At 36.5% G+C, this 22,397-nt stretch overlaps 1 protein-coding gene across 2 annotated transcripts; it reads left to right on the forward strand.

The window, feature by feature from the left end:
- The first annotated feature begins 3,590 nt into the window (after positions 1 to 3,590).
- LOC116299231 (exportin-1) lies at positions 3,591 to 22,114 on the forward strand. 2 transcript variants are annotated; one of them, XM_089040719.1, is made up of 34 exons: positions 3,591 to 3,851; positions 3,959 to 4,060; positions 4,159 to 4,231; positions 4,384 to 4,445; positions 4,562 to 4,606; positions 5,776 to 5,891; positions 6,384 to 6,449; positions 6,527 to 6,575; positions 6,806 to 6,847; positions 7,283 to 7,360; positions 7,472 to 7,526; positions 7,956 to 8,029; positions 8,331 to 8,462; positions 8,778 to 8,843; positions 9,507 to 9,533; positions 9,811 to 10,005; positions 10,176 to 10,217; positions 12,489 to 12,585; positions 13,316 to 13,419; positions 13,616 to 13,693; positions 13,771 to 13,871; positions 13,950 to 14,005; positions 14,118 to 14,197; positions 14,456 to 14,539; positions 14,645 to 14,692; positions 14,841 to 14,927; positions 15,641 to 16,054; positions 16,256 to 16,327; positions 16,651 to 16,726; positions 16,863 to 16,955; positions 17,501 to 17,742; positions 18,038 to 18,096; positions 18,743 to 18,839; positions 19,127 to 22,114. In XM_089040719.1, the coding sequence occupies exons 1-34, from the start codon at positions 3,732 to 3,734 to the stop codon at positions 19,271 to 19,273; spliced, it is 3,279 nt and encodes a 1,092-aa protein (XP_088896845.1). In that variant the 5' UTR covers positions 3,591 to 3,731; the 3' UTR covers positions 19,274 to 22,114. The 2 variants fall into 2 exon arrangements, with proteins under 2 accessions (XP_088896845.1, XP_088896846.1); XM_089040720.1 differs by lacking the exon at positions 8,778 to 8,843.
- Positions 22,115 to 22,397: the final 283 nt, after the last annotated feature.

Consider the following 22,397-nt stretch of genomic DNA (forward strand, 5'->3'; position numbering starts at 1 on the left):
CATATTCCTCAGGCGGCATAACCTTCTTTACTGGTTTCTTTGGTGGCTTTTCTACATGCGCCTTCTTTGATGGTTTTTCTACGTGCTCCTTCTTTGGCTTCTCCACGAAATGGGGAATGTTCCTAAGAGTGTCAGAGTTCACGTCATTCACCCCAAACTTCATATCCTTAGTAGCTCGCTGAAGTTTGTTGTTATAACCCACAACGGAATCGGCGTTGATGACCAAATTACTTGGCATTAACCAACAACCAGGACTCAAGGCATAATCCAGTCTAACCTTTGATTGCTGCACCGCAAGTTGATATCTTTGAACTGACTTAGAAATCTCATTCTCGATAACAGCGCTTTCGAAGAGGACAAGGAATACTTGTTGTGTTTCCTGCGACGCCCCGGAGGCACTTACGATAGGGCTGCGGGTACTAACTTGGGCGCCAAGGACGCAATAGACGAAGGCTTCGATGCTTCGGTTAATCCTTGCTTGGTTCTTTAGACCAATACCTTTCGCGGCAACGAAGGGCGCCCACGGAGTTCTCTCTTTGCTTTCTATGAAATAAATTAGGTTACCTTTTGATGCTTCGCCGCCAAGGTCAGAGAATTTCCATTGACTTGGGTAGCCCATGCCCGGAGTTTCTATGCTAGCTCCAACATACGAAGCATAAGTGTACGTTTCTCCTAAACCATGTGCGGCACCTTCTTTGTTGCGGAAGTCAGGGTTGGTGAGCTTGAATTCATTCTTTAATCGCTCCCATGCGACTTTGTCGTATTTATTATCCATCGCATTGAAGATCTTATCGCCAGGAAGCGGCGCTCCTAATTCGAACAATATCCTGCGAATTGTGAAGGCAACGTGGAACCTTAGAAAGGGAATCTTAAACATATCCGTGGCTATACCACATCCCTTAGTGGCAGCCCAAACGGCAAAGTTCAACTGTTGCGGCCAATACCGCATGTTGGGGCCTGATAACCATTCACGGGCTTCTTTACCCGAGGTATGTTTTATGGCGGTTTCTTTGAAGATGTCTCTGATCTTTATTTCGAAAGCCGCAGGGCCCACGGGTATTCCGAGGGTAGTGACCATCTTTGCAAACGACTTCGCATCTTTGTTGTCGTAAAATGGGTAATCTTCCGTTGCCGGCAATAAATTCTCTGGAAAATTAGGCTTTGGCGGTGGTGGCGGTGCGGGCTTTTTCGGCTTGGGAGGAGGGGTGTTGTGGTGTGGTGGCGGTGTCTTGGGCATACTATGGTATGCGAATGGATACGTCCTCCTCCTAAATACGTTATTCCCAAAGGCGTCGTACATTAGTATATAATGGATGTTATACCTTCAGCACCTCAGTTGTACCCAGATGTTCCCACCATAGGTCCTACAGAATTAAACGCCGAGAACTTTCGTCTGAATAAAGCGAACTTAATACTGGCTTACTTGGAAGGGCAAGCGAAACACTACGAAGAAGTTAGGAAAAAATACGCCAGAGCCCGAAGCACGCTACATAAAATCGCGATAACTTCCGGCTCCATGTCCGTGGCGTTAACAGGCACTGGCGTTGCTACTTCGCTTACCGGGCCTGGAATAGTCGTTGGCGTTCCTTTGGCAAGCGTTGGAGCTGTCTGCGGCATTGTTTCCGCTGTTACGACAGGCATTATAAAGCAATTGTCCGGTAAGATATCCAAGCACGACACTCATATAGCCCTGGCAAGAGCAAAGGCTAACACCATTGCCGACTTGGTGTCTCAGGCTCTGCAGGACCGCCGCATAGACGACACGGAGTTCTCTTTGATCCTCGCGGAGGAAAAGAAATACGGGGAGCTAAAGTCGGGTAATAAAAAAACCATCGTGAAAGATCTTTCCGAGGAATCTCGCAAAAAGATCTACCAGGAGGCAAAAGAGGAGCTCCAAAGAAAACTCGCTCAGTAGACATCTGCTTTGAAAAGAACGTAGGGGGATTTCGACTGCACATTTCATCTTCTCGGAATCCATTCTAATAGGGGGTGGTTGGGGTCTATTTTGTAAAATATTTCGTAAATTACGTCGGGGTAATAAGGAATATCCTTATCCAGCCGACAGAATAACCACTCGGCCCTTTGCATATCTGGGACATGAGGAATACGTCTACCGGTAATTTCAGACAAAAGATAGGGAATAGCTTTGTAATATTTCCCTAGTTTTAATTTTTTCAATGTCTTCCGTAGGCTTTGTGGGGTTGGCTCTTCTAAGTGGTCTATGATTTTCTGCGTGTCTAAATATACCGGATGTAAACCTTGGATATGACTCATCCAGTCCCTGAAGTATTTTATTCTCTTATATGGGGTCTTCGTACGACCTCCATTGGCGTAATACTGCTCTCTGGTAGCATTTGGTACGGCATTACGAATATTCTTACCACACTCGTAACACTGTGCTGACGTGTCGTCTTCTATTTGCATTTTTTTACCACAACACCAGAAACCCCGAGGCTTGGGTATGTTAACTTTGAATCTTAGGCAAATTATGCAAAAGTCGTTAACAAACTTCTTACATTCATGCATCGTATATTTATAAGATATTTTTTACCTCCGTTTGCAGTACCCAACAGAGCAGCAGTAAGGGACTTTTCGCGCTGCCACCCGATCGCGCAAGACCCCCTGTAGGGCCTCGTCACTGCTCCAAAAACCCCACCCCCCCTGGTGTTTTTCGATTTGTGATTTTTGGCAATGCCGGCGATTCGCGAGTCCCCCTTACTGCTGCTCACTTGGATGGGTGACCAAAACATTGTACCTACTCACGCTTTTCCTCCTTTTTTCCGTTTGTTCTTTTTGATTTTCAAAATAATAGAATATAGAATAGTGAACCTTTTCTATTTTTGAGTAAATTATTCCTATCTACCCAAATCCATCAAATTGAAATCTAGAAGGGGAAAGTCCCTCAAGAATAAAATGAAACTGCGGTCCATTTAGTATTTTCATATAGGAGAGTAGATGACCGGCTGCCAATTCCATTTATTTTTCAAAATCCAGTTCAGTCTATATGATGACACAAACCAAACTTGAAACTCGAACAAACCTTTGAATGCTTTCTACAATCGTTTATAGCGCTAGTGTTAAATCTCAAGTACCAATCTGGCAAGTAAAAATGACTTACAGCTAAAATCGTTGCATCGCTACCCGCCGTTTCAAAACCCTGATTGGATTTTGGTCAATCATCTTGGGTTTATGCAAATGAAGTCTACGAACACGATCGCCCATGGTCGGCCTTTAGATTTAACTTAATATATTTGGCCAAGGTTTTTTTTATTTTGTTTAAAGAAAAATGAAATTCCTAATATCTGATGAGGTTACAGGGGAAACCCCTCATGTCTGGTTTGGTTTGTCATGAATATTCAATGATCCACGTGCAGACCCCGTGAGTGGGATTTTACTACGAAATCAAAGTTTTGACAAGGAGGTATCGTAGATGTAAATTTTTGTCAAAAATAGCTAGTTTTGGACGTCTTCTGGCAAACTGCATGTAAAAATACAATGTTTTTTTCTTATTTTGGGGAAAATAATAATTTGTTTTTCAAAACATTCAGAAACCTGTTTCATCCGGGACCCATACTGGTCAAACCGGGAAAAGCGGTGCAAACTGGCTGCGGTGTTGCCTACAACTGAACCGAACTGAATGACAGAATAACGACTGACTGGGCAAACTAACCCAAATTACTACCCCAAAAAAACACCTTCAAACTTTACCAAGACAACTATTAAGAAGCCAAATGCCTACAGCGATGGCCACGATTGAACAAGCCCCACAGCTGCTGGATTTTTCGCAAAAGCTCGACATTAATCTGTTGGATAGTGTCGTCTCGTGGTTCTACATGTCCCAGGGTCCACAGGTTGTTCGCTTCGTTACTGCTTTTATTTATTCCACAATTCGTCTTCAACGAAGGATTAAAAAACAAGATGAATATGAGTGTTAACAGGGGATGTCTTTACTCTTCAGCAAAAAGTGGCAGACCAGATTCTCACTCAGTTGAAGCAGCATCCTGATGCGTGGACAAGAGTAGACACTATCTTAGAATTCTCGACAAATCAACAAACCAAAGTAATAAAGCTTTAAACAAAAATATCATCCTACTAATTCGAATTATTTCCAGCTGATTCCTCTACATTTATCTGTATAACATTTGTTTCTATCTTCAGTACTTTGCACTTCAAATACTAGAAATGGTTATCAAAACTAGGTGGAAAATTTTACCGGAAGAGCAAAGAGAAGGTAAGCTCATTTTCTGGAATTCTTATACTCATAGCAATAAAACAAACTTTAAGAACATATTTAAATGATTGAAGTTTTGCTCTTTTATTGTCTAGAAAGATAAATGTTATGTTCTATACTTATACAGATATTATTATTATTTCTTACCACAGGAATCAAGAAATACATCGTAGGTTTGATAATCAAAATTTCATCAGATTCGAGCGAACTCGAAGTAAGCTTACATTCTTATTCTTTCATTTATTTTTATTATTAATATTCGAGTGATTTTATTAGTTGATCAAATAAAAACTATATACTTTTATTTATCATGTCTTCTTCTTTTTTCAGAAAGAGAAAACTTATCTTGGCAAGCTTAACATGATTTTAGTTGAGGTGAGATGGGGTCTTGCAAAATTATCGAGTCTTCCCGCCAAAAACTTTTACCTCTAAATATCTGCCTCAACCTTAGAAACCCCTAAATCAAAGGGTTTTAAAGGTTCTTAGAAAAGATTTTCCTTCTTCTCAAGTCCAAGTTTGTTGTTTTGAAAAATAAAGATTAAAATTATAATTTCAATTGTTTTTGCTTAGGTTTAATCCCACTGTTGTGCAAGAAAATTAGAATATTTCGTCAGAGTAGCATGTCAATTATAAAACCTTAAGAGAAATGTTATATTTAGATTGGCATGTAATGGATTTTTTAGAATATTTTTATACCACCTAATATGGGTAGTTTTGCATGTACTGGAATTGAGAGAGGAATTCTATTCAAATTCAAATTTTGATGTGCAAATTCATATCCTACGATAATAATAATAATAATAATTTATTATTTATATAGAGCAAAATTATTAAGATATATGATCTAATGTGCTTTAATAATAGCATGCTACATATTATACTATGATAAATATTTTAATGCATGCAATAATGAAGCATTGTTTTATATATGACAAAAATAAGAAGGCCATCCATGCCAATTCACTATTTGGCTGAGTGATTTAAGTGTTAGAGTTGGGATAGACATCATAATGATCATTTGGAGGCAAGGGTGCTGAGTTGGAATCTCCCGAAAAAAATTTTCTAAGTGAGGAAAGCCAAAGTCCCACTGGGAGTTCGGAAAACAATGAAATAGTTGGTTACGGAATGCTCGAAAATTCTCTTTCCTAATATGGTTCAAGTATTATATTCAAAAAGCTATTATTTTAAGATTTACTTCTATTTGGAGCTGAAATTCCTTTTTCAAACGGAATCTACTTTGCAATATTTACCTTAGTATCTTTGAGGCTTTTGCATTTAGGAATATTATTGAATGTAAAATTATGGATAAAATGCATAGATTTTGTGAAAACATGACGTTTCAGCTATGACTGTTGATAGCCTTCATCAGAATGTCAATATTTACCTTGGCTCTACCAGGCCAAAAATTATTTTAGATTTAAATATATCATTTGCCTTTTAGTTTTTTAGATGTAGTCAATTCATAATGATTAAATAATTGCTTCAGTTATTGTTTTTTGTAATTTTTGATTGTTAAGGTTAATCAATTTTGTTTTTTGTTGTAGATTTTAAAGCATGAATGGCCGACAAAGTGGCCAACGTTTATTTCTGACCTTGTAGGAGCAAGCAAAGCTAAAGAATCCCTCTGCCAAAATAACATGACTATTTTAAAATTGTTGAGGTAAAATATCATTGTCATTCACCCAGAAGGCATATGAACATTATTTCAGAATAGAGTGTAAACAATCAATCTGTAGAACAGTTTTAAAAAAAGAAATTTGGTGCGTAAAGGTTGAAGTTATTGTCATTTTAATGTGACACTCATTAGTCACATAATCTTGTTGCATAGTAGAAATACTTTTAAGGGAGAAAGGGAAAGGAAAACCTGCAACCAGGCTTGGAATAGAAAATAAAATTAGCCAGACAGTTTTCTTTCTTTCTTTCTTTTTTTTTTTTTTTTTTTTTTTTTTTTTTTTTTCTTTTTTTTTTTCTTTCTTTCTTTCTTTTTTGAAGGACAAAATTAATAATCTTGGTGGAGCAATATTTCCCTCTTCATTTTTTTCCATTTGGCAGTTCAAAAGTGTTAAGCCTGCCAGTAGTAAATTTGTTATTGGCCATTGCATTTTGGCCTCTATTTTGAGCCATTATTTACTTTTTTCATATTTTGTTACAGTGAAGAAGTCTTTGATTTTTCGAGTGGCCAAATGACGCAGACCAAATCTAAGCATTTGAAAGACAGGTATTAAACAAAACTTGTTTAAGGTTGTGATTTTTTTATTGACTGACAAAATATTTTTATCTTTTTTTCACCCATAGTATGTGTAGTGAGTTCTCTCAAATATTTACCCTTTGTCAATTCGTGATGGTAAGCCAATGGACATTAATTTTTTTAGCCAATAAACATATGCTTTCCACAAAACTTGGAAGCAAAGAGGCTCAATCCCACGTATGTTTATAAGTCTATTAAATTCCCAATCTTGCAGAATAGTTTCCTGTGTTAATATATTGATGCTATTTAGATTAAAATCACATATATGTATACATTGTGATGATGTTATCTCATGCTAAAGGGTATTATACTTTTATGTTTCATAGGACAATTCTCAGAATGTAACTCTTGTGGAGTCAACTTTAGAGGTACATCTAAACATCCTCTCTTTTTTTCTTTTGCTATAAAACTCCTTGATGACACTGCTTTTTCTTTTCATATTTTTTTAAACTGTTACCTTTTTAAAACAGTACAATGTTTTTATTTTATTCTCGCAATATTCAAAAATAGCACACTCAATATTAGGCACAGATTCCAGGAGTATGTCAAATGTTGGATTTATTCAGGCTCTAAAGCTCCATCTCTAACACTATTTTTGTACTTAAAAAAAGCATTTAAGTCTTGAGATGGTTTCTTTATGTCTGTATGCCTTGTTGATTCCTTTTTTCAAAGAGATCACCTTCATACTTATAAACCACCAAAAGGATAAACCACTCTCAGACTCTTTCTGCCCTCTGAAAATTGTATTCGCTTATTATAAGTACTGGTGTTTACTCAAACATGCACCTTTTTTTACCTAATAGACCCTGCTCAAATTCCTGAACTGGATTCCCTTGGGTTACATCTTTGAAACTAAAGTTATCAGTACACTAATATACAAGGTAATATAAAACTAGTAAACTCAATGTTAATTAAAATTTTACTTATTTTAAATAGCATTCATTTTTTTGGAATGGTGCATTCATTGATAATAACTCTCTTTTCTTTTCCAGTTTTTGAATGTCCCTTTGTTCAGAAATGTAACGTTAAAATGTCTGACTGAAATAGGTGAGTTTGAAAATGAGTTTTTTAAGTAGTTTTAAGGGGAGCACGGGTGTTGTAAGCCACTAATGCACCACCTCTCACCGATGCAACCTTGGATCGAGTGCCGTCTGCCTTGGTGATGTGAGTAGAGTTTTTTGATGGATCTGTCATGTGCTTCAAGGGTTTTTTTTTTCAGATTCTCCGGTTTTCCTCCCTCCTCAAAAATCGACTCTTGCTCTTTGGGCTTGTTTGGAGCCTATTCTCTTGAGATTGATTGATTGTCCCATTAGTAGCCCCAGCAGTGTAAAAAAAATTTGTATTTATTGTAGTTTATTACACATAATTGTGGCTAACCCCAAGCAATACTAAACTTAAGTATTATTCCAAGGCCTGTGCAGGTGGTGTTGGGTGTCTTCATCATTTCACTGTTGTTTTTCTTCATTTTTGTTTCAGCTGGTATAAATGCCAGTCAGTATGAAGGACAGTTTGTCGATTTGTTTTCCCTTACTATGGCACAACTCAAACAGGTATACCTATAATCAGTCAAGATCTCTCAAATAAGAGTTTGACAGCTCAAACCATTGCTATTTTTAATGGATCTCTTGTTTTAATACATTAAGAGTTTTCCTTTCAAAACCCTTGAGAATATGATTCATTGTTTGAGTTTCATCCAAGTTAATGTGTCTTAAATGACACATGGTCCAAAATAGGAAAGCATAATTTCCAATATCATTATTTAATGATGAATGTAATTTTTCCTATATCTTTGTTTTTAACTTAAAAATGGCTTGGTTTTTTTTTTTTTTTTCTTTTTTTTTTTCTTAACAGATGTTACCTTTAACTATTAACATACGAGATGCGTATGCTAATGGCCGTGACGATGAACAGAAATTCATTCAAAACCTTAGTTTGTTTTTATGTACCTTTCTTAAAGAACATGGCAACCTGGTTGAGAAAAAGGTGTGTGGCTATCTATACTCTATGTAAATGCTTCCTAAAAGCCTTGTTATGAGATTGTGTTGGTAAAGGGAGGGAGATTGGAATTTTATATTTTTAACTAACAAAACAGTAAAAGTTTTAAAAAAACACTTGCTTTGAATGATAGATTTTGTATCATTTTATCAATTTTTTTTAGAATTATTCATTAGACTAGGCAGCTGGCTACTTAAATTATTAATTCATTACCACTCAAGTTTAAAAGAGTATTTTTACATTCACTGTTATTTTCTTTTTTTAGTCAATTGGTAAGGATCACATTATACTTTTGTTTTGTAGATTCTAAATGTCATTACCATGACATCTGACTATATTATTGAAAACTGTGAAGGCAAAGTTACCAGGGTTAGGCCTCTTTCCTTCTTCTCTTAAACGTTAACCCTCACATTACATTAGACATTATTACCCACCCCAAATTTAATTCCAGACTGTGTTATACTAGTTGGAAATTTGAATATGGTTTACAGCCAATATATTAAGCTCATTTGTATTGTTTTGGATATAATAGGCAGGGGTGTTTCATTTATTCCTTAGACATACCAAAATATTGTTATGCATTTCTACTGCCAAGTATATTGGCTCTTTAAACTCAGCAGGGTTAGGTTTTTGAAGTCTATTTTAGTTGAATCATTAATTAATCTGTCAGTGAAAAAAAAAACATTTTTGACAATTGTTCCCTTCACGGTTACCTGTGCCATCTTGAAGGTAAGAATGCCTTTGCAGCAAAGTGGGACGACTAGTGAGCTTGCAATGATAGAGACATGAATAATTGATTGATAAAGGTGTTAAAAAAGGTCTCTACCATTGCAAGTTAACCATTCTCTTCGCTTCAATGAAAAAGCACGGCTGCCTTTCAAAATAGCGCAAGGAACTGTGAAAAAGACTATTGTTATCGAACCCCCATAATACCTACCATCTGCACATTGTCAACATTTTTTAAAATGCTATAAGCTAAGCCCTTGAACTTTTATCTATCATCAGTGATATTTATATTTGTTTGTATTCTAGGTTGATTTGCAGACAACATTGTTAGAGGTAAGTCTTTCTCTTGTGTGTTGTGTAGTTCCATACTACCCCCCTTACACACACACACAGAGGAATTTGGAATTTGTGGGGGGGGGGGGGGGGGGTAAGGGCAAGAACAGAATGCAGATTTTTTATTGAAGAAAATCAGAATTTGTTGGGGTAGGAATCCTCGGGGGAGGGGAGATGTATAATTTCAGGAACTTACACATTAAAAAAAATGCCAGTGCTGTTCTGAGAGTATACTCAAAAAGATTTTTTTAAAGCAAATTTCTTTTTGATTTTCCAGGCCCTTCACTACCTAGTCCTCATCTCAGAGGTGGAAGAGACAGAAATCTTCAAGATATGCCTTGAATACTGGAATACACTAGCTTCAGACCTATACAGAGAGAACCCTTTCTCATCCACAAGTAATCCATTACTGATTGTGCAATCCCAGCAAGTACCACCCAGACGACAGCTCTACTTGTCTGTACTTACTAAAGTATGTTGTCTTGAGTTATCATCTTTTGTTTGGCCATGACTTCACATGCTTTCGGTGTGACCTTGTTGAGCTGCGCAACTGCTGGACTTTGCAGCGACGATTAGCTGTCCTAATGCATTATAGGCTGTTATTTAACTTGTCAATTTAAGTTATCTTGTATTTCTTGACAGGTTCGAATAATTATGATTTCAAGAATGGCTAAACCAGAAGAGGTAGGAGCTGATACTCATTATAATACCAACATTTCACATTTCAAGTCTTTTTAATCAATCTATATTAGGGACAGCAACGTCTACCAGAAGTGTAAATAACTTCACTTTGGGGTTTCGCGCCTTCAAAGTCTGTCTTCTCAGTGGATGAGTTGACTGGTAACCGGTCATGACGCCCCCTTGTCATGACGCCCCCAGCCATAACGCCCCCACGTATACCATCACGCCCCCAGTCTGTACTACCATGACGCCCCCAGCATAAACCATGACGCCCCTAGTCTCTATTCACTCTTATTTAATAAGAAGTTTAACGATAATAATATGGCGCTACGAACCCATGTAAATCGAACACTATTGGAGTTGTTTCATGGTCATTACGATTTTAAATAACTTGTTTCTACGCTTCGCGTATCCACGAGTTAAAAACGATACCTACAAGCTGGCAAACACTAAATCACTGTAGTTAAGCGATGTACTTCTTGAATCTTATCATTTAATAATAGTTAGTTCCAGAACATGATATAGCTGAATTAGGAGTTAAAGAACTATCATTCAGATGCATTAGGAATCCAACCATAATTCTAAGACATGTTCATCGATCAAAACTCTTATTTCGTGCGATCAAGTCACGCTGTTGTTACGAAGCACTCTCAACACGGCCCGTGATCGGCATTTTGGAATGCCTTTATAGGCACGAGAAAGCTATAAAAAATTCTTCATATTTAAAGAACATCATTTCGGTGCATTTGGAGTTCTAGAACATCATTTCACAAAGAACATTAAAACTTTTTTGTAAGGATTGTTTTTGAGACTCGCACCTTTGTGTTTGGCTATTTCGATAGCTTTTTCAAGTGATTTCAGCAATCGCCGGTAAAGACAAAATATTTCTTCAAGGCATCTGTTTACAGAATAGGTTTTAAAATTACGAACAGAAATTTGAATAAACTCAATTTCTCGGAAGTAAATTAGACAGTGAGTCGAGGAATCCAAAGTGATACCTCGCTGTATTCCTGGGTGTGTCACAAACGCGATGCATCACGTCAACGTATCATTTGTATTTAGATTACAGTAATATCCAGAGTTATATCATAGTTACATGTAACTACGATAATTCGGTATGCTCTTTTGATTTATTTTCCATTTTGTAGCTCTAGAATATCATTTTAATATGAACTCTGAAATTCATCAGTAATGAAATGTTTTTGAGACGCGGTTTGTGTTTCGCGTCACCAAGCGAAGTCTTCAAACGCGGAGGAGTTGTGTGACAACAACAGTGTAACGACTTGAATATGGCAAACTACCCGATTTATGTTAGCAATCTTTGCTTGCTTTCCGAAATAGTTATTAAAAACACACATGTTTCTCCTAAAGAAAGTTTATATGAATAAGGAGGCTATTAAAGTAGAAGAAACGTTACGGATGAGTCAAAAACTTTAGACGCGAACTAGTTGCCGTGACGACAAATACCCAGCAGTGAAAAGACTTGTAAAGTGAAAACGGCAAACTACCCGAATTTCGTAAGAAATCTTTGCTGATTTACCAAAATATTTAGCAAAAACACACATGTTTCAAAAATACGAATAAGTCAAAAACTTCCTACGCCAAAGAACTATTAGATTACAAGTCTGCGTACTACAACTGCTGAAAACAACTCAATTGTTCGAAAACAACTCGTTCGTTCGAAAACAACTTGTTCGTTTGTGCATAGTTAATGGTCATGTCAAAGGTTTTAATTCTTTTGCAATGCTTTTCTTACTTTATTCACCAGCACTCTCTTTCTTTTGTGGTATATTTTCAGTGTCAAACTTTTTGGACATAGGTTTCAGAACTTATGCGTAAGCGTTCTTATGGCAATTAGGGCGTACTAACTGGAATTACGAATCATTTATCGGCCTTACGAAATTTTGTCGTCAACTTTTTTCCTTTTCGTTATTTTTTGTCGTTCTTGGATTTATACTATGAAATATTGTTAAACTTCTTATTAAATAAGAGTTAATAGAGACTAGGGGCATCATGGTTTATGCTGGGGGCGTCATGGTAGTACAGACTGGGGGCGTGATGGTATACGTGGGGGCGTTATGGCTGGGGGCGTCATGACAAGGGGGCGTCATGACCGTAAACCAGTTGACTTTACTGACAATGTTTTGAATGAAATCTCCAATGAACAGAACCCCAAAGAGAAGTTATTCACACTTCCGGTTGACGTCGCTGTCGTTGATTTTGCAAATCTTAAAGTCCCTATCATAACTACCTGAAATGTGTTTTTAATAACAGGTTCTTGTAGTAGAGAACGATCAAGGAGAAGTTGTTAGGGAATTCATGAAAGATACTGATGCCATCAACTTGTACAAGAATATGAGAGAAACACTGGGTTAGTAAGAGATCAATACAATACTATACAATAAACGTTATTTGAAAATCGAATTCACGAAAGAATATACCTATTTCAAATAAAGGCGATAGGCAATAGGCGAAAAGCAATAGGAGATAGGTCATTTCAAAATCCAAAAATAGCTGGAATAGCTTGTTTCTGCTTCTTATTCTCATCAAGAACATGGACCTTAGTGTTGAGACTGATTCAATATTCTTTGTATTCAACGAAACCATTTCCATGCTTATTGCTTATCGCCTTTGGCAATGACAACCTTTTTTGAAATAGGTGTATACATGCTAATATCTCCAAATAATAATTATAAATACTCTACTAATGAATAACAATAAAAATTAAATAAATAAAATAGATTTATAAATAATAAGAAAAAATAACTTTATACTGAATAACTTTAGTATTAGCAGTCTTTGTTTTGTATTGTTATTTGCACACTGAATGACTTAGGGCAAGCACCTTTAACCCCAATAGGCTCAGTTTTGCCTCAATGAAATTTTAGCCAAGTTAAGACCAAATCCAATAGGCTGAGGAGTTTTCCCTAAGCCTGAATGCTAAGGGAGGATGTTGGCACAGACTGCTCTGACAAGCTTGTAAGAGTTTCGACCGGGAAAAAGTTTTTTCTTCGCATTACTGGAAATGACATCTATTGATATGTACCTATTTTATGCATTAAAAGCCATTAACTTGAGTATCCTGTCATTGCATTCTTTAGTGTACTTGACACATTTGGACTATCAAGACACAGAGAGAATCATGACAGAGAAGTTACAGAACCAAGTAAATGGAACAGAATGGTCCTGGAAGAACCTCAACACTGTAAGGACACAAAATGAAAGAAAAATGTTGGGTTTTTTTGTATACTTGGAGAAAACAAACATATATTTTCTCACTCAAACTCTTCAAAATCCTTAGAAAATGTGCTGAAATGCAGCAATGCACAAACGTTTTTCTCTAGTGTCAATGTACTGTGGTATAGATTCTCATGATTATGATGTGTTGTTTGTCTCTTTAGCTTTGTTGGGCCATTGGATCAATCAGTGGTGCGATGCATGAAGAAGATGAGAAGAGATTCCTTGTGACTGTTATCAAGGTACAGTAACAACTCACTTGTCTTTTGAAGACTGTCCGTGGTCCAGAATATATATGGCATTGTTTTTTTCCCTTTAGGATTTGCTTGGCCTGTGTGAAATCAAGAGAGGGAAAGACAACAAAGCCATCATTGCTTCAAACATCATGTACATAGTTGGGCAATATCCAAGGTTTTTAAGGTAACGGAAGGACACCTGATTTATTCAGTCTTGAAACTTGCAATGTCTTTAATCTTTAGCTCGATGTTTATCTTGCAGAGCCCACTGGAAATTTTTGAAGACTGTTGTAAACAAGCTTTTTGAATTCATGCATGGTAAGTAAACACATGAAACAATAAGAAAATTAACTAATCAGAACACATTTATGTTCATTAATGGTTCTTATGTATGACTAGCCACCTTAATTTTAACTCCTTGTTGTCACAGAAACCCATGATGGTGTACAAGACATGGCATGTGATACTTTTATCAAAATTGCTCAGAAATGTAAAAGACATTTTGTCCAGGTTAGTCCTTGCTTATTCTTAAGTGAAGTCTATGCCGCATCATGCCTTCTCTGGTTCAATTCCTGGACTCAGCATCACATGTTTGTAGAGTGTTTTGGAGGTCACTCCCTTTGATCTCAAGCCAGGTTTTTCCCCTCATTCTTTGTGGGGCGAGGGCGAATAAGATTATTATTATGTGGAAATAATTATACAGGAAAAAAAATCTTGTATCAGTTTTAGTTCTTGCTTTGTTTAATGTTGAGGTGTTATCGTGTTCAGGTTCAAGTGGGTGAGGTGATGCCTTTCATTGAGGAAATCCTGAACAGTACACAATCAATCATCTGTGATCTACAGCCACTGCAGGTAAATGATAAAGAAAGCTCATAAAAAGTACCATTATTCTATGAATAAGTAAATCTTGTATGCAGAAATATAATCTAAGGAATACTCTTTTGCCTATTTGTTCAGGTCCATACATTTTATGAAGCTGTTGGATACATGATAAGTGCACAGACTGTAAGTACAATAGAGTAAATTAATGTTATTTAAAGAGGGTGACGTATTAGCCCAGTGAGTTATCTAACTTACAGCCCTCTCTATTACTGCATGCCTAACACTGACTGTCTAATGGTTCTGTGAAACGGTGATGTATTTATCATTCCAGGATCCTGTGGTTATGGAAAGATTGATTGAAAAATACATGTCATTACCCAACCAGGCTTGGGACAATGTTATAAGAGAAGCAACAAGGGTGAGTAAGCCTACTCAAAACCATTTTACATCCTTCCACAATGCTGCTTGTTAGTGATAGTGATATTTTCTTTCTTTCCCTTTTTTTATCTCCTTTGTTTCTCTACCCTTTCATTCATTTTCCTACCCTTTTGTTAATTTTTTATTCTTTTTCTACCTCTTCTCTTCACATCCCTCCTCAATGTTAATCATAAGTGAGAGTGATAAAAAATATTTTCTTTCTTTTCCCTTCTTTATCTCCTTCATTTCTCTACCCATGAATTCACCTCTTGTTCTTTGTTCTTTTTTGACCTCTTCACATCCCTCCAGAATGTTAATTATTAGTGACAGTCCCGGGGGGTACTCCCCTATAGTCAGGGATTCTACTCTGGAACAGGGTATATAAAATCGTGCTCGCTCTGGAACAGGGTATATGAAATCACGCTCCCTCTTCTCTGGAACAGGGCATCTATTTTCGCAATACCAGTACAGGGTATGGTTTTCAGCGATCTTTCTCTGGAACAGGGTATGAATTTCATCGATTTTACTCTGGAACAGGGTCAGGGTTCAGAGGGCTCAGCGGCACATCCCTACCCTAAACAGGCAAGAGTACCTCCCGGGGTGATAGCGATTAGAAATATTTTCTTTCTTTTCCTTTCTTTATTTCCTTCATTTCCTTACCCTTTAATTAATTTTCTTTTCCTTTTGTTCATTTTTCATTCTTTCATTCAACAGAACATCGATCATCTAAAGGACATGGAAGTGGTGAAACAACTTGGAAACATTTTGAAAACAAACGTGCGAGGCTGCAAATCAATTGGACACCCATTCGTAACCCAGCTTGGTAGAATATACCTGGATATGCTAAACGTTTATAGATGTCTCAGTGAAAACATTTCTCTTGCAATCACCCAAAACGGTGAAATAGTCATGAAACAGCCACTTATTCGAGCTATGAGAACAGTAAAAACCGAAGTGTTACGGCTTATATCAACCTGGGTCAACAAGTCTAATGACCCTAAACTAGTGTGTGATAACTTTATACCACCTCTACTGGATGCTGTACTTGGGGACTATCAACGTAATGTCCCAAGGGCTAGAGAACCTGAAGTGCTTAGCACTATGGCAACATTTATAAATAAGTTAGAGGTAAGAAGAGTCAGTCTCGCTTTGTTAATATGACATGTTTACTGAAATGGTATTATTTCAATTTTTTTTTTTTTTTTTTGTGGGGGTCAAGTGTTTTTTTTTGTGGGGCAGGGATGTACATGTTTCCTTAAATATCTTCAAGAAGTTTGTTATTATGAAATACAGTGAGTTAATATATCTCCACCATTGTCTTTTTTCTAGAACCACATAACAGAAAATGTTCCACAGATCTTTGACGCTGTGTTTGAGTGCACATTAGAGATGATCAACAAGGTACCTCTCACTTATGAAATAGATCAAAATCTACAAAGAGCTGATTATATTATTAGTTGTTTAACCATACATCTATAGAGTAGTCTTAATTACTTTGGTTAATATCAGCCTGCCTTAGAATAATAATGGACAGTCATCAGACAATGTCCAGCCAGAATTGGAACTTGTCTGATCAAATCTGTGCCTTGCCAGCTATTTGAACCAGTAAAAGTGTGACCAATCTAAAATTATTTTAGCCAGTGTTCATGCCCAGCGACGAACTGTCCATTTATTTAACCAATGCATGTACTAAACAACCTATGTCTAACTGTGTCACATTGCAGGACTTTGAAGAATTCCCTGAACACAGGACAAATTTCTTCCTACTTTTACAAGCAGTAATGCAACATTGTTTCCAAGGTAACCATGCTTGGACACCTTAAATATAATGCTCCTTGAATATGGTATTCCTTGACGATTGGTTCTGAAGAACATTGCTTTAACAGTTCTTTGTCACTATAACTTAAATTGATTTGTTTTCTCTACTCGCACTCAGCATTACTGAAGATTCCACCAGAACAGTTCAAGCTTGTCCTGGATTCAATAATATGGGCATTTAAACATACCATGCGAAATGTTGCCGATACAGGTGAGTAATGCATAGGTATTTTTTTATTACTCGGACTTTCAAAGAAATGCCCAAGGTATAAATTGGGCTTTATTTGCGTTCTGTTACAAATCACAGTTGCTTTCAAAGCGCATGCGCAAGTTCTATGCGCATGCGTAGTATGCGCCACATAAGCACATGGTCGAGCAATGGCGGAATTTTTCAAGGTTTCGTCAGAAGGATGACAGTGTTCACGAAGAATTCTTTCGATTTTCAGCTATGAAGCCCGAGTTCACGCAGATATGTGTCTAGTTTATTTAAAAATTTAGCATTTTGAAAATTTGATCCATACAGGATATTTTGTAACAGATTATCCTGGGTTGATCAGGATTTCACAGTAGTTAGTGTTTACTCATTCTGGCATTTAAATTCAAGTTATCAAAAGAGATATGTGCTTGCTGATTGGCCATCTAGTGTGAAAAATAAGTCCTGAATCTGCCCCTTTATTATTCTCACTGTCACTACAGATACGCATATGACATGTGTTTTATATTGCTTAAGTAATACTTATGTTTACGATTTTCTAGGTCTTCAGGTTCTATATACTTTATTAAAGAACATAGAGAATGAATCTGCATCGCAAAGCTTCTACCAGACATACTATATCATGATAGTACAGCATGTGTTGTCAGTGGTTACCGATACCTCGCACACTGCAGGTCTGACCATGCATGCTACGATATTAGCACACATGTTTAGCTTAGCTGATTCTGGGAAAATCAGCGAGCCATTGTTCAACGCCTCTGAAGTTCAGTACCCTTCAAATGAGGTATGATGCACAATTATTACTTTATTTTACAATGATTTTTACACAACATATTCATTCATTCCTCTCCTCCCAGAATCAATGTACTTGCTCTCAAATCAACCCTAATTAATTCAAACTGGTTAGAGCTGTGCTCCGGGGTTATACATGGACTGTATAGCGGCTGCCAGAGGTCCTTCACATACTTTCAGTTCAACCCTGTTGAGCTGCTTCATTGCTATACTTTGCAGTGGTGATTATCAATGACAAGTTTTTTTGTTCAAATTAATTGCTAAAAAGTACTTTTTCTGACATGCAGGCCTACATCCAAAGTTACATAATGGATCTTTTGAAACAGGCATTCCCACATTTAAGAGAGTGAGTATTAATTTTTTTTGGGGGGGGGGGGGGGGGGGGAGGGAGCTAAAGCCTGAAGGAAAAATATTTAGAAAAAGACCTGTAACTCTGACCCTACCCCCTTCCATTTCTGGAGATATGTTCATTTTGGGAAGCACCGGTGGCGTGCGCTGCTAATGCGCCACCTCTAACCAATGCGGCCTGAGTTCGAGTCCTGGCGATCTCGATGTCATATGTGAGTAGAGTTGTTTGTTTGTTCTCTCCTGTGCTTTGAGGGTTTTTCTCTGGGTTCTCCGGTTTTCCTTCCTCCTCAAAAATCAACTTCTAAATTCTAATTCGATCTTTGGGCTTTCACTTAGTTTGGAGGCTAGTTCTGTTGTGATTGTCCCACGCTGTGATACAACACCGAAAAGCTTTGTAGATTTTTTTAAGATTTTGACACAACTCTAGCTTGTTTCAGGGGGGGTAGAGTCAGATGCACTGTTAGTGCAAATACGGACTTTCAGACAACAAGTATGAGAACAAATACGAGTACGAGTTTTTAACTTTTAAAGAGAGGCGCTATTTTTTTGTAGACTGTAGTAACTCTTACTCCATCTCGTACTTGTCATCTGATCTAAAGGTCACTACTGTCCTATACCTGACAATTATTATTATTTTACAACAGTGAACAGATCCAGATTACAGTAAAAGGATTATTTCAACTTGATCAGGATATTCCTGCCTTCAAAGAACACTTGCGAGACTTCATGGTTCAAATTAAAGTAAGTTATGTTGTTTGTAAACATTTTCTTTATACTACTATTGTTCTTACCACAAAAAAAGTTTTACTCTAGCTCATTGAATCATTTATTGAATCAATTAAAAACACATTTTGACTGATAATAAATCTAGGTTTTGCACAACATTATGCATAAACGATCTTGCTGATAAAGGCTTTAGTTGCAAAGCCAAAACGTCCAGTATCTTAAAAAATTTAAGTCAGAGACAACCTTCATTTTATTATTTTCCTTGAATCCTATTATTTAATACTTTTGTGTTTGCAATGTAGGAATTCCGATCAGAAGATACTCATGATTTATTCCTAGAAGAACGAGAAGTACAACTGAAATCAGCAGAAGAAGAAAAACGAAAAGTACAAATGACTGTACCAGGCATCATCAATCCTCATGATATTCCTGAAGATATGCAGGATTAATACCAGGTCGACAAACGCCGCCCGAAGAAACATGGCCTCGTATTACTGGAGAATTATATGACATCAAGAAATGAAATGCTTGGAAAAGTCGGTTGGATTTCAAGAGAAATACTGCCTTTCAACCAAGTTCTGAACTTCGGGGGGAAGTTCAGAGTTTCATAACAAACTTCGTTTCAAACCTCCGAAGCTGGTAGCCAACTTGGGAATTTTCAAACACAGTTTGGAACCTGAAGGTGTATAGTGATGTGAAACTGACTGTAACTGTCAGCACTTGTATAATTCAAAGTATTTATTCAGGCTGTTCCAAACATGGAGTTTGGCGAACATTGATTTTAGAGTCAAACCGCATAGGTACTGTTAGTGGATAGTTATTAAGTTATTATTAGGAGTTAAGCAGTCTGTTTACATTTATGTTAACAGATGTGTACATATGCTAAGATTACAAGATTTTCTTTATACCAATTCATGCAAAATCTCGCCTAAGAATTTATCCATTCTCATACAAAATGTACTTGTAACAGGTGTAGATTTTATCAAGAGATGATTACTGGGCTATTGACTGTAGTATTTTGCATTCTTTATGCATCCAAATTTCCCTTTGTTGTTCAATTTTTATCTTTTCATTTCCTACCCAACTCTTTTCTGTGGACCTCCATTTGTTTATGAAGAGGGCAAAATATTCTTCTGTAGCTTACAGCCTTTATTTTTTTAAAAATAGGGTGACCCTAGTGCTACGGTTAGCTTATGATTTCAGTGGCCTATAGGAAGATATGTAACAAAGCTTAACTCTCGTCACTATGAAACAGAGTATCCTAAGGAACCACAATGTTTATGGGTGAGAAACCAAGACTATTTTTCCATTTACACACCTTCGCACCATAATTTGGTACCACCAATGATTTTGAAAATTTCTATTTATGATATCAAAACAGAGCGTCCTCGTATGGATAACTTATTTCTGTAGTGTAAACCCTGCAAAAATTGACACCTATTTTCTCATCCAAACTCCCTCCAATAAATTATGAACCACCCTCATAGCAGTGCTTACTAGTAAGCTAGTTTCGTAAGCTAATAACAAACGTCAGCTGTAGTTTAAGCTACTGTCAACCCAACTCTTGGCGTTATTTTGTAATTAAATATTTTTTATTTTTTTCATACAACACTAATGATTCTATTAGTATATGTAATAGGACTCCATGCTGTCCAATTAAGAAATAATTGGACGAGTAAAATTCTGAGGACTGACAAAATTGGATGAGGCCATAGGCTGAGTCCAATTTGGCAGTCAGAGGGATTTTTCGAGTCTAATTATTTCTTGATTGGGGAGCATGAAATCCCATTACCTATTAATTATATAGCTGCCTAATTAATCCCATATCGACAAGACCTGTCCAATTAAGAAAATAATTGGACAGTTACAAATATGGGATTAATGAGAAGCTGTATGATTAGTACAATAACAGTTATTTCTATTTTTTGTATGGATACTTTCAGCTATTGTACATGAAAGTTAGTCTATATTATGTTGAGAATGGATTAACAGCCATTATACCCCTCCCCCTCGGTAAATTCAGTTTTTTCTCCATCCCCTCATACAAAAATTGTTCCAACTTTTAAGAACTTTCATCACCCCAAGCTTATAAGCTAAAACATAACAGTCAACTTCAGTTATAAAATGATATAATATAATAGTGAGATTTTATATTTTATAAGACCAAAGATGTGATATGTCAGTAAGAAGATTGAAGAGTGTAGTGTTTTTGATTCAAGATAAAATAAAATGATGTGGTCTTGTGTCTTGTACAAATGTATAATACTAATATTGGTTGAGGATATTTTCAGAGAAACTGGAATCTAGAACATGAAAAACAGACAATACTTTAACAATTTTTTTACTGCGTAATCAAAGGTATCTTTATCGATGAAAACTTCTAGATCATAGGCATTTTTCTTCATTATGCAGTTATCAGAATACTTGGACTTTGGACATTAGAACTTGTCTGGTTTTCGTTTTTTTAATAGGCTTTTTATCAATATGGTGGCCATCTTGAATCCTATTGTTTTACTCAAGACATTATGGAATGCCGAGAGGGCAACTACTGGAAAATGTATAGACTACACAACCGTCATGGTGTCTTCATATAGATATATTTCGAAGATCGTTGTCACACCAAGAGCCTCAAGTAACAAGCCAAGACTCCAGAGAACGTCGGTACTTTAAATTGATTTATTCATGGTTCATGCAAGTGGCTATAGCTCTCCACTAATTATCATCTCAAGCAGCCTTGCTTGGAGCAATTTGTGAAGTCAATGAATGAAAATGCACCATGAATAAACTAATTACAGCTAACATTACCGGCGATCTCTGCGGTCTTGGCTTGTTGATTGAGGTTTTTGGTGCAACAACGATTTCTGAAATAGGTGTACATGACTTTAAATTTTTCAAAGAGAGACATAAAAAAAGCAATTAACACCAAGACTTCAAATCATTTGAAAACGAAACCCTGCCTCTCTGTTTTATAGATTTTCAAGGTTTGCCCCATAGACATCCAATGATTTAAGATGGTTGATGTCTCAGATCCTTTGGTAGTTGCCAGGCAACTATATTAGGGTTACTGCTACCTTAAATCTGTGATCTACTATGCAGTTATAACTAATAATTGTAATGATGTATATCACTACTTTAGCATATATACTGTATATAATATAATTGACACTTTTTTAAACCCTCTGGTTTGAGTGACAGCATTTTGTTCAAGGCAACTGTACCACTGAAGGCAAACAGTTGTTATTTTGTTTAGGTTTGTTTGCAAGATAAAAATAATAAAGATATCAAAACTATTGTTTTTTCATTTTTGGATTCCTTCGGATTAAAAATGTATACAAATAAGCATCACATGAGTAGATTTAGTTCTTTCTCTGGCATCTCCTGCCTTTAAGGGGTTGTTAGGTACAAATACAGAATTTTTGGGTTTTCCTTTTCATTCCTTTTCTTTTCTTTTCTTTTTTTTTTAACTTTAGTTTGCTTGTTTTCCTTTTGTTCTTTTTTCCTTTTTTTTTTTTTCCAATCATTTTCCTTTCATTTTTCTATCCCCTTGGATGCAGCTCTCAAATGATGATGCTT

The sequence above is a fragment of the Actinia tenebrosa genome, unplaced genomic scaffold (assembly GCF_029948245.1).
Source record: "Actinia tenebrosa isolate PJP-AT-01 unplaced genomic scaffold, QUT_ActTen_1.0 PGA_scaffold8__29_contigs__length_14323225, whole genome shotgun sequence".
NCBI classification, from domain to species: domain Eukaryota; kingdom Metazoa; phylum Cnidaria; class Anthozoa; order Actiniaria; family Actiniidae; genus Actinia; species Actinia tenebrosa.

Bases quoted from the DNA above. Each gene is read 5' to 3' on its own strand.
- LOC116299231 (XM_089040719.1), top strand. From the start codon at position 3,732: ATGCCTACAGCGATGGCCACGATTGAACAAGCCCCACAGCTGCTGGAT. The intron at 14,006-14,117 runs GTAAGTAAACAC...TTGTTGTCACAG, and splicing joins GCTTTTTGAATTCATGCATG to AAACCCATGATGGTGTACAA. The intron at 16,328-16,650 runs GTACCTCTCACT...GTCACATTGCAG, and splicing joins CATTAGAGATGATCAACAAG to GACTTTGAAGAATTCCCTGA.